General features: G+C 52.7%; 1 protein-coding gene across 3 annotated transcripts in view; it reads right to left on the reverse strand.

The window, feature by feature from the left end:
* CD2 (CD2 molecule) overlaps positions 1-12,778 on the reverse strand; it is a 210,209-nt gene that overhangs the window by 110,976 nt on the left and 86,455 nt on the right. The window contains exon 1 of one of the 3 annotated variants that reach the window (XM_073551043.1): positions 2,461-2,609. The exons of the other annotated variants lie outside the window; for them this stretch is intronic. Within the exon in view, the coding sequence (XP_073407144.1) occupies positions 2,461-2,488 (28 nt within the window). The 5' untranslated portion in view covers positions 2,489-2,609. Of the gene's footprint in view, positions 1-2,460; positions 2,610-12,778 lie in introns of those variants that run through there. 3 annotated transcript variants of the gene reach the window in all.

Genomic DNA, 12,778 nt, shown 5'->3' on the forward strand with positions numbered 1-12,778 from the left:
CGCTCTGCCATCTCCATCTTGGCCAGCTCCACTTTGGTCCGCTCTGTCATCTCCATCTTGGCTAGCTCTATCCTGGTCCGCTCGGCCATCTTTTCCTTCAGATCAGTACGCACATCAGCCATCACCTCTCATATGATCTCTACTGCAGGGTTTAGGCCATAGAACGCCAATCTGTTCTTTACCTCCCTCTATTTTCCTCACTACCTGGTAGGGCCCCTGCCATGTAGCTTGAAACTTATTCTGCTTAGTGGGCTCTAACACCAGGACCTTCTGTCCTATTTCCAAAGTGTGCTCTCTGGCCCTCCGATCGTACCATATGCGCTGGCACCGCTGGGTCGCCTGCATGTTCTCACGTACAGCCTGAGTCAGCTCCTGTAGGCGGTCCCGGAATTCCAGCACATAGGGTACAATAGGTACCTGTTAAGTGTTACAGAACCACTCAGCACCCAGAATATGTTGTGCAGTTATATGTATGGATAATAGGTTCTATGTGAGATGCATTTCCCTAATGCATCAGCATTCCCCTTTTGTCTGCCCTCCCCCCATCTTTGTAATTTCCACAGTAAACATTGGCAGGCTCCGGCCACCTGCGGCTTTTGTAATGTATGTCTGGCCTGCCGCTTTTCTACTGGCCGGCCCTCTGTATCTGTGTGATATGTGTGATAAATTCTGTGTCCTGTGAGTAAAGTGTTGTCAGACTGGAAATACATGGAGAAGCAGTGATCTTTTATATGTGCCCATGTAACCAAGGAATTCCAGCCAGCGTCATTCATTCAGACTCCAGCCAATGCAGAGCGGACCTCCGAAAACACGGTGTGGTACTGAAAGAGGTACCCCAGCTTGGTAGACCCCGTTACACTGGGGCTGATGTATATGCGGGTGCTGGGGCTGATGTATATGCAGGTGCTGGGGCTGATGTATAAAGAGGGGCTGATGTATATACGGGTGCTGGGGCTGGTGTATATACGGGTGCTGGGGCTGGTGTATATACGGGTGCTGGAGCTGATGTATAAACGTGTGCTGGGGCTGATGTATATACAGGTGCTGGGTCTGCTGGGGCTGATGTATATACAGGTGCTGGGGCTGATGTATATTCTGGTGCTGGGGCTGATGTATATACGGGTGCTGGGGCTCATGTATATACGGGTGCTGGGGCTCATGTATATATGGGTGCTGGGGCTGATGTATATACTGGTGCTGGGGCTGGTGTATATACGGGTGCTAGGGCTGATGTATATACGGGTGCTGGGCTGATGTATATACGGATGCTGGGGCTGATGTATATACGGGTGCTGGGGCTGGTGTATATACGGGTGCAAGGGCTGATGTATATACGGGTGCTGGGGCTGATGTATATACGGATGCTGGGGCTGATGTATATACGGGTGCTGGGGCTAATGTATATACGGGTGCTGGGGCTGATGTATATACGGTTGCTGGGGTTGATGTATATACGAGTGCTGGGGCTGATGTATATACGAGTGCTGGGGCTGATGTATATACGAGTGCTGGGGCTGATGTATATATGGGTGCTGGGGCTGATGTATATACGGGTGCTGGGGCTGGTGTATATACGGGTGCTGGGGCTGGTGTATATATGGGTGCTAGGGCTGATGTATATATGGGTGCTGGGGCTAATGTATATACAGGTGCTTGGGCTGATGTATATACGGGTGCTGGGGCTGATGTATATACGGGTGCTGGGGCTGATGTATATACGGGTGCTGGCGCTGATGTATATGCAGGTGCTGGGGCTGATGTATATACAGGTGCTGGGGCTGATGTATATACAGGTGCTGGTGTATATATGGGTGTCGGGGCTGATGTATATACGGGTGCTGGGGCTGATGTATATATTGCGCTGGGGCTGATGTATATACGGGTGCTAGGGCTTTTGCATATATCGGTGCTGGGGCTGGTATATATATGGGTGCTGGGGCTGATGTATATACAGGTGCTGGGGCTGATGTATATACAGGTGCTGGGGCTGATGTATATACTGGTGCTGGGGCTGATGTATATACTGGTGCTGGGGCTGATGTATATAGGTGCTGACTAGAGGCTGATCAGTGATGTATATACATACAGCCCATACAGTAGATTCATTAGCCTCAAGTCAGCACCAGTATATACATCACCCCCGCCAGCACCTGTATATACATCAGCCCCAGCACCTGTGTATTATACAGGTGCTGATGTATATACTGTTGCTGAGGCTTACGTATAGATAGGTGCTGACTCGAGGCTGATGTATATACAGTGTACAGTGTATATACATCAGCCATTTTAGCCACAGTGGCTGGTACTGAGTAAAAGAAGGAAAGAACAGAGAAAGAGAGAAAGAAAAAAAGAAAGATTAGAGAGAGAAAGAAGGAAAGAACAGAGAGAGAAAGAAACAGGGAGATAAAGAAGTATTCTCTAAAGATACTATAGCAGCCCAGCTCCCATTGTAGTGCCCACCTGAGCCTCCCAGTGCAGGACATATCATGATCCGCTCACATGTCCGGCATCCCCGATTCCAAGGCAATCCCTCTGTCCGTGCTGTCGGAGGACACGGTGATCTGAAGCATTCCCTGAAGTGCCTCCATGGTTCCGTCAAAATCTCCTCCCGAAATTACCTCATTTCCGGTCAGCTTCTAGCACGTCACTTCCGGTAGAAGTCACATGCGAGTTTTAAAGCTCTCCTCAGGGCTCCGCCGTGTACTCCTGTGTCCACAGGAAAAGTAAGCTCCCAGCTGGGGCAGTCTCTCTCTCTCAAAATCGGGACTGTCCCATTGGATACGGGATGGTTGGGAGGTATGAATACTCCCCACCATACACCTTGTACACGCATGGCTCCACACGCCTCATACACACACGGTTCAGCTTTGTATGCCTCGTACACACACGGCTCCGCTCCGTACACCTCGCGCATACATGGCTCCACTCAGTACACACATTGCTCCGCAAAACTCGTACACATGTGACTCTGCTCCGTACGCGTTGTACACACGCAGCCACACTCTGTAAACCTAGTACACACATAGCTCCACTCCGTAAACCTTGTACGCATGCGGCTTTGCTCCATACACCTCGTACACACGTGGCTCCACTCCATACACACGCAGCTCCACTCCGCTCTGTACACCCCGCACACACACGGCTTCATTCCGTACACACCCGGATCTGCTCCGCTCCATAAACACAAGGCTCAGATCCGTACACTTTGTACACACAGGGCTCCATTCCATAGACCTCGTACACACACAGCTCCGCTCCGTAGACCTTGTACATACTTTCGCTCCGTACACCTCCGGCTCCACTCCGTACACCTCGTACACACATGACTCCGCTCCGTAGACCTTGTACACACCTCCGCTCCATACACCTCCGGCTCCACTTTGTACACACGTGGCTCCGCTCTGTACACCCCATACACACCCGGCTCTGCTCCACTCCGTACACCTCGTACACATCCGGCCCCGCTCTGTACACCTCGTACACACACGGCTTCGTTCCATAGACCTTGTACATACTTCCGCTCCGTACACCTCCGGCTCTGCTCCGTACACCTCGTACACACACGGCTCCGCTCCGTAGACCTTGTACACATCTCCGCTCCGTACACCTCGTACACACGCGGCTCCGCTCAGTACACCCCGTACACACCCGGCTCTGCTCCACTCCGTACACCTCATACACATCCGGCTCTGCTCCGTACACCTCGTGCACCTCCGGCTTCGCTCCGTACAACTCGTACACACACGGCTCCGCTCCGTACACCCCGTACACACCTGCCTCTGCTCCACTCCGCACATCTCATAACACACAGCTCTGCTCTGTACACCTCATACACACACGGCTCCGCACCGTACACCTCGTACACATCTGGCTCTGCTCCTTACACCTTGTACACACACAGCTCTGCTCCGTACACTTCGCACACACACGGCTCCGCTCCGTCCACCTCATACACTCGGCTCGGCTCCGTACACCTCGTACACACACGGCTCCGCTATCTACATCTCGTACACACACGGCTCTGCTCCGTACACCTCATACACACGCGGCTCCGCTCCGTACACCTCATACACACGCGGCTCTGGGTCGCCCTCCCAGGGCTGTGGGGTACTCGGTACCGGGCCGGTATCATTGGGATGTGTCAGAGCAGCGGTGACCCGGACCGTGGCCCTGGGCGCCCAAGTAATAGGAAGATGTGTATGGTGGAATGTAGTTAAATGAATAGTTCGTGACGCCACCTGTGGTGTTCGGCAAGGGAGGTGTTAAGCCGACGCTGCATGCAGATCCTCCAGGACAGATGGTGTGGTGCAGCAATGATGGTATAGCTCTCCACAGGCAGGACTTTTGTCCCAGGGCAGTGTAGATGTGGAGACACTTAAGTGGTGTAGTGTCCGGCGCAGGTGATGTAGCAGTGCCAGGCGGACGGACGCAGGAAGGAATGGAGGACACCAGGGCATGTAGTTCCAAAGCTTTACTCACAGTCTGTAGTGCCTTCTTCCGTGCCGTGTCCTCCAGGCCAGGGACTCAGTCAACCTCCAGGCAAGTTGGAATGCTCCCTTCCACACTCCGCCAACTTATGTGCCTTTCCTGAACGTCTCCTCTATAGCGCCTTTAAGTTTGAAGATCTCCTAGTACCGTGTTACACTGAGTTCCTCTTGACAGATGTTCCTAAGAACTCTACTTGTATGGCAGATAGCTGTAGCCTGCTTCGGGGACTCTCTACTCCTATGTCCCGGCTCTCTATCCATGTTGCTGATGTGCCCTCAATTCTTAGATGGGAGTAGTGCATTTACAGCCCACTACTCCACCGGTGTCTGCTGCAGAACCATTAGCGTTCATACAACCTCGGGGACCGGGCCCCGGCCTTGCGCTTAGAACTTCTAGGCATGGTTCTTCCTCTAACCCACGTCCTCTGTGTTCCCCTTTACTCCTATGTTCCGTACTTGTCTTTTCCCTTCTATGGAAGCTCAGGCTTCAGGTCAATGTCCTTCTCCTTCTTTCCTTTCCCGTGCCAGCTGGCTCAGATCACTGAGGGGGGCCACAGCTCCGCTCCATACACCTCGTACACACACGGCTCCGCTCCGTACACCTCATACACACCCGGCTCTGCTCCACTCTGTACACCTCGTACACATCCGGCTCCACTCCGTACATCTCATGCACACACGGCTCCGCTCCATAGACATTGTACATACCTCTGCTCCGTACACCTCCGGCTCCACTCCGTAGACCTTATAAACACCTCCGCTCCGTACTCCCCGTACACACCTGGCTCTGCTGCACTCCGTACACCTCGTATACATCCAGCTCCGCTCCGTACACCTCGTGCACCTCCGGCTCCGCTCAGTACACCTCGTACACACACAGCTCCGCTCACTCCTGGATCTGCTCCACTCCGCACATCTCGTACACACATGGCTCTGCTCCATACACCTCATACACACACGGCTCCACTCCGTACACCTCGTACACATCCGGCTTTGCTCCTTACACCTCGTACACACACGGCTCTGCTCTGTACACTTCGTACACACACGGCTCCGCTCCGTCCACCTTATACACGCGGCTCAGCTCCGTACACCTTGTACACACGCGGCTCCGCACCGTACACCTCGTACACACATGGCTTCGCTCAATACACCTCGTACACACGCGGCACCGCTCCGTACACCTCGTACACACTCGGCTCCGCACCGTACACCTCGTGCACACATGGCTCTGCTCAGTATTATTATTATTATTATTATTTATTTATTTATTTATATAGCACCATTGGTTCCATGGGGTCTATTCGGGAGAAGTCTTGGAGGCGGTTGGGTGAGGAGCGAATAAGTGTGGAGGAGAGAAGGAGGTCTTGGGAGGACCGGAGATTCCTTGAGGGAAGGTATCTGGAGATTAGTTCAGAGATGTATGGAGGAGACAGGTTGTAGATGGCCTTGTAGGTCAGTATTAGTAATTTGAACTGGATACGCTGAGGGAATGGGAGCCAGTGAAGGGAGTTGCAGAGGGGAGAAGCGGAGGAGTAGCGAGGAGAGAGATGAATTAGTCGGGCAGCAGAGTTGAGAATGGACTGGAGAGGTGCAAGGGTGTTAGCAGGGAGGCCACAGAAAAGGATGTTGCAATAGTCGAGGCGGGAGATGATGAGGGCATGCACAAGCATTTTAGTAGATTGAGGGTCGAGGAAGGAACGGATTCTGGAAATATTTTTGAGCTGGGGACGACAGTAGGTGGAGAGAGCTTGGATATGCGGTTTGAAGGACAGGGCAGAGTCAAGGGTTACTCCGAGGCAGCGGACCTCTGGTACGGGGGAAAGCATGATGTTGTCAATTGTTATAGAAAGGTCGGGTAAGGAAGATCTGTGAGATGGGGGAAAGATGATCAGTTCAGATTTGTCCACATTGAGTTTGTGGAAGCGAGAGGAGAAGGAGGATATGGCTGATAGACACTCTGGGATTCTGGAGAGCAGAGAGGTGATGTCTGGGCCAGAGAGGTAGATCTGAGCATCATCGGCATTAAGATGGTACTGGAATCCGTGGGACTTTATGAGTTGCCCCAGACCAAGTGTGTAGATTGAGAAGAGTAGGGGTCCTAGAACAGAGCCTTGGGGTACTCCAACAGAGAGAGGGTGGGATGAGGAGTTAGTGTGGGAGTGGGAGATGCTGAATGTGCGGTTGGAAAGGTATGAGGAGATCCAGGATAGGGCGAGGTCTTTGATGCCAAAGGAGGAGAGGATCTGTAGTAGAAGGCAGTGGTCAACTGTGTCGAAAGAACAGGACAGGTCTAGAAGCAGGAGTATAGAGTATTGTACGTTAGCTTTGGCTGTATGTAGGCCGTTGGTAATTTTGGTCAGGGACACCTCGTACACACGCGGCTCCGCTTAGTACACCTCGTACACACGCGGCTCCGCACCGTACACCTCGCACACACATGGCTCTGCTCAGTACACCTCGTACACACGCGGCTCCGCTCCGTACACCTCGTACACACGCAGCTCTGCACCATACACCTCCTACACAGATGGCTCTGCTCTAAACACATCGTACTCGTCGCTCCGCTCTGTACGCCTCGTACACACAGGGCTCTGCCCCGTACACCTCGTACACACACGGCTCCGCTCAGTACACCTCGTACACACATGGCTCTGCTCAGTACACCTCGTACACACGCGGCTCCGCTCAGTACACCTTGTACACACGCGGCACCGCTCTGTACACCTCGTACACACAGGGCTCCGCTCCGTACACCTCGTACACACATGGCTCTTTTCAGTACACCTCTTTCACACGCGGCTCTGCACCGTACACCTCGTACACACATGGCTCCGCTCCATACACCTCGTACACACGCGGCTCTGCACCATGCACCTCGTACACACATTGCTCCGCTATGTACATCTCATACACACACGGCTCCGCTCCGTACACCTCATACACGCGGCTCCGCTCCATACACCTCGTACACACGAGGCTCCTCTCCGTACACCTCGTACACACGCAGCTCCGCTCCATACACCTCGTACACATGCGGCTCCTCTCCGTACACCTCGTACACACGCGGCTCCGCTCCATACACCTCGTACACACGCGGCTCCGCTCTGTACACCTCGTACACACACGGCTCCGCTCTGTACACCTCGTACACACACGGCTCCGCTCCGTACACCTCGTACACACGTGGCTCTGCACCGTACACCTCGTACACACATGGCTCCGCTATGTACATCTCGTACACACACGGCTCCGCTCCATACACCTCGTACACATGTGGCTCCGCTCCGTACACCTCGTACACACACACGGCTCCGCTCCGTACACCTCGTACACACACACAGCTCTGCTACATCCACCCTGTAAACCCTTCCTGACCCCACACAAACTTCCCTCATCCAGCACCATGACAATCAGCACAACAGACTCCGGCAGAGACCAAGAGGCAGGGATGGGCGCACTGGATCTGTGATGAGGTCACAGGAGGGGAGGAGTCAGGGGTCACATGATCAGCGGTCTGGACAGAGGATCTTGATCATGGGACCCCTGACTCCTCCCCTCCTGTGACCTCATCACAGGTCCTGTTTGCAGAGAAGAGAGCGCAGAGAAGAGAGCAGCCAAGCGACGCTTTGAGTGGCTGCGGAGGGGCGTGACAGCTTATCTCCCTGCTATAACCGCCGTGCCCGCAGCATGAAGAGCAGCTAGGCCAGTGGCCGCATTAGCTGGCAAGAGGCCAGATGAGCGGGCGCTGCCAGCCCGCGGCCCACATGACAGCAGCCCAGCGGGCCTGCCTCTAGGCACCTTGTATACGATATCTCTGATTGGCGTCATTCTCATCCCTTTTGTCATCATGAAGCACAGGCACAATGATGAGATTTCAAGTCCTGTGCTCGTCTCTCCAGACTTCCCTCTTCTCCATTTTCACCTGCACTTCCCGACACGGTGCCCTCAAAAATACGTGTCACTATACTGCCCCATAAATTAATATATTCCTGATGCAAAGCCCCTGAGTAGAGATGGGATAACCCGATCCGTAAAGTTCGGCGTCCGTACTGAACACCTACTGTTCGAGCATGGACACCGAACACGGACTTCACCAGGAAGTCTGTGTTACTGTTTGGGTTCAGCTGCCCGAACACCGGGTGTTTGTCATGCTGTCATGTGCATATGGCAGCGCAGCAACCACCTCTTCTGATCGGTGGTGAAATCATCCCCGACAATCAGAGAGCCGTAGTTCCCGCGCTGTCAAAAGACTGTGTGAGTGCTCAGCTGTGATCGGAGGTATAAAGTTTACCTCCAGTCACTGGTATCAGCTGATTGGACTACTGATCCCGTCATCCGACACCTGCTACCACTAATAGTGAGAAGGAGTGGCGGATGGGAGTTATCCGCCGCTCCAGCGCTGTAAATAAATAATTAAAAAAAAACGGCATGGGTTCCCCTGTATTTTTGATAACTAGCCAGTCAAAACTCACAGCTGGGGGCTTCAACCCTGAGCTGTCAGCTTCAACAAGGCTGGTTATCAAGAACAGAGGGGTCCCCACACTGCTTTTTTGATTATTTAAATAATTAAAAAAAGGTGTGGGGTCCGCCCCATTTTTGGCAACCAGCTTTGCTAAAGCAGACAGCTGGGGGCTGATATTCTCTGGTTGGTAAGGGGCCATGGATATTGGCTCCCCCAACCTAAAAATAGCAGCCCGCAGCTGCCCAGAAAAGACGTATATATTAGATGCGCCAATTCTGGCTCTTCCCACTTGCCCTGTAGCGGTGGCAAGTGGGGTAATAGTTGGGGGAGTTGATGTCACCTTTCTATTGTCAGGTGACATCAAGCCCACGGCTTAGTAATGGAGAGGCGGCTATAAGACACCCATCCATTACTAATCCTATAGTTGTATGGTTAAGACACAGCCAGAATAAAGTCCTTTAATTGAAAGGACAGACTCCTTTAATAATCCTAATTAAACCATACTTACGACCTCGCCTAATTCCACCGAAGCTCTTCATCTCCTGTAATAAAGCTAAAATAAAAAACACAATATACCATACCTGACCATCGTTCTGTCCCACTCCGTAATCCATGTCTGAGGGAGAAACAGTTTTCAACCTGGACGGTGCCAAGATGCGATAGTCCGGGCTGAGAACCACTGGTGAATGAGCGGCTGTGAGCGCAGCCTCAGAGACCAGTGGTGATGTCATTGAGGTTACGTCCGGTCACTAATGTGACGAACGGCCTACCGCCGTTCATCCAAATACGGAGGACTAACGGGGGTCCCGCTGCCACCAAAACGCGACGGACAGCGGACCCTGTGTCACCACTATGTCACAATCCCACCACTGACAGGGGTGTATCAGCGGACGGAGGGACGAGACACAATGCCGGCACACGGCTATCACAGGCACAGTTGGGGCTTATCTTAGTTATCCCACCACTGGCACCATGTGACAAAAATATCCAGCAAGCTACTCTCGCTCTACAATTTGCCGCAGGGGGAGTTTAATTTGGATGCCTCACCACTGCTATCAATCTTCCAAGTACTGCGGGGATTTATGTATATCCCACTTTCTCAGTTCCACTTTGGAACTCGCAGCTCTCCGGCGCCCCCCTTACCCTCAGGTCAGTCAGGGAACTGCGCCTAGGATAATTAGTCGCCGGACGGACTGCCTTTTGTGAACCGGCAATTAGGCTTCTGCAGTAAGGGAATTATCAATGCTGTGGCCGCAGCCCCTTATTCAGCAATATAAGACCCTTCTGTACTGCCAGCAAGCCGCAATAGCTGTGCACAACGTGCTGCCACCAGTCACGGTTACTTAATTCACAGTGTTAAATTAAGAGGGTCCGTGGCAAACCCCTTGAATTAGTAGCGATTATCTATCAAAGGCGTATAGTTCGATTCTTAGAGCATAGAGACAGAACTAAATAATTTTATCATTTATTCCCCGAAAAAGTAGGGCAGTGGTTACAGATAAAAGTTGCTATAAAATTGAGACATAAAGTATGTACAGTACAGATATAAAATAAAGGGATTAAAAACAGAGGTACACTCACGGTTGTTCATGACTCTTTAGGCAAACCCATGCGGCGGAGAAAGAAGGCGGAGCCACACATCTCCACTCATCTGGAGTTCTTGTCAGCACGAGGATTGGAGCTCTTCTGAGCTGGTTTGCCCAGGGAATGCCTTATAGACTTTCCTATGTGACATCACGGAGAGGTGCATTCTGGGTTGATCCCACCTCTCTCATCCAAGTTATGTTTTGGCTACAAAACTTAGATTAGCTATAACTTTATGGGAGAAGCTGGTATGGACTCATCAGTGGTATCATGTTTCCCAGCGTAATGAGCCCATCAAGAAAACATCAAACATCTATGCGATATGACCGTCCATTTGGGAACAAATCATATCTCATGTTCTGGACAGGGTAGAACTTCGAAAGATACGCGGTATCGAAGCTGGGACCGCTCAGGTTACAAAAATATGATTTTCATATCTCTACTTGGTACGGTTTTCGCAGGGCAGGCTCTTAAAGGTTTACTTCTAACTCCTGATTTCAAACAAAGAGTTTTTCCCGCACTTTTTTCTCTTTCAGCTGAGAGAAGAGGAGCCAAATGGTGTGACAGGAAGTCTCCTAGCTAATTAACATTCCTGCTCTGCCAGAGGAAGTGGCAGGGTTGATGAAACCTGGGGGGAAGGAATTCCTACTACTGACAGTTTACAATGTCCTAGGATGGAGGATTTCTAGCACAGTCCAACAGAAAACATATTTTCCAGACATTGTATATCACACCTCCCCCCTTAAGAGGGCGCTAAGGAGGCATTACCTCTCGGTAATCGGCCATGCGCACCTCATCGGGTTCGCCCCGGCGGGACAACCCATCGGCATTGCCGTTTTCACTGCCCTTCCTGTGTTTTACAGTAAAGTCATACTGCTGAAGGGCAAGGCTTCAGCGGAGCAATCTTCCATTGGTTCCCGACACTGTGTGCAACCAGCTCAGAGGGTTGTGGTCGGTTACCACCGTGAAGGCGCGCCTGTACAGGTAGGGCTGCAAACGTTGCAGTGCCCACACCATGGCCAGACACTCCTTCTCGATGGTCGAGTATGCCACTTCCCTCGGCAAAAGTTTCCGGCTCAGGTACAACACGGGGTGCTCTTGGTCCCCTGAGTCGACCTGGCTAAGCACAGCACCGAGGCCAAACTCGCTGGCGTCGGTCTGTACCAGAAACGGGTGACTGCTGTCGACTGCTCTCAACACTGGAGAGTTGCACAGGGCTGCTTTCAAAGCTTGGAAAGCCGCCTCACAGTCATCTGTCCAGTTGACTGTTTGGGGTAGCCTCTGCTTGGTGAGGTCAGTCAAGGGTTTGGCAAGGGCGCTATAGTCCTGTACGAACCGCCTATAGTACCCTGCAGTGCCCAAGAAGGACTTCACCTGGGTCCTGGGGGTGGGCCTGGACACGATTGCGTCCACTTTTTCTGGCTCCGGACTCATTGAACCCCCGCCTACCCGGTGCCCCAGGTAGTGGACCTTGTGCATGCCTATCTGGCACTTCCCCGGCTTGATGGTCAGGCCTGCCTGGTGAAGACGCTTGAGCACCTCCTGGAGGTGCTGAAGGTGTTCCTCCCAGGTGGAACTGAAGACGGCAATATCGTCTAAGTACGCCACCGCGTACTCCTCCAGTCCCCGAAGCAGGTGGTTGACCATCCGCTGGAAAGTGGCAGGGGCATTCTTCATGCCGAAGGGCATGACCGTGGACTCGTACAGTCCAAAGGGGGTGATAAAGGCGGATTTCTCCTGCGCCTCAGGGCTCAGGGGAATCTGCCAGTATCCCCGACTCAAATCCATGATGGATATGTAGTTGGCGTTTGTCAACCGCTCGAGCAGATCCTCGATGCGCGGCATCGGGTGGGCATCAGAGGTTGTGATGGCGTTGAGCCCCCTGTAGTCCACGCAGAACCGGGTGGTTCGATCCTTTTTAGGCACGAGGACTACAGGTGAAGCCCACGCGCTTTTTGACCGTCGAATCACCCCCGGCCTTAACATCTCATCGATCTCTTGGCGCATGACTTGTTGCACCGTTTCAGAGATCCGATAAGGTGTTCGCCGTAATGGGGCGTAATTCCCGGTGTCCACCTCATGAACCGCTAACTCCGTCCTCCCAGGACGGTTTGTGAACACGGGCCGGAAGAGTTCCAGGGTGGCCATCAACTGCAACCGCTGGGATATGGTTAGCGAACCACTTATCTCCATGTCCTCAATGGACCCATCGGCCTTGGCCTGGGCCAGCATGTCCAGGAGG

The sequence above is a fragment of the Dendrobates tinctorius genome, unplaced genomic scaffold, assembly GCF_039654945.1.
Source record: "Dendrobates tinctorius isolate UK_male_01 unplaced genomic scaffold, ASM3965494v1 ptg000172l, whole genome shotgun sequence".
In the NCBI taxonomy this organism is placed as follows: domain Eukaryota; kingdom Metazoa; phylum Chordata; class Amphibia; order Anura; family Dendrobatidae; genus Dendrobates; species Dendrobates tinctorius.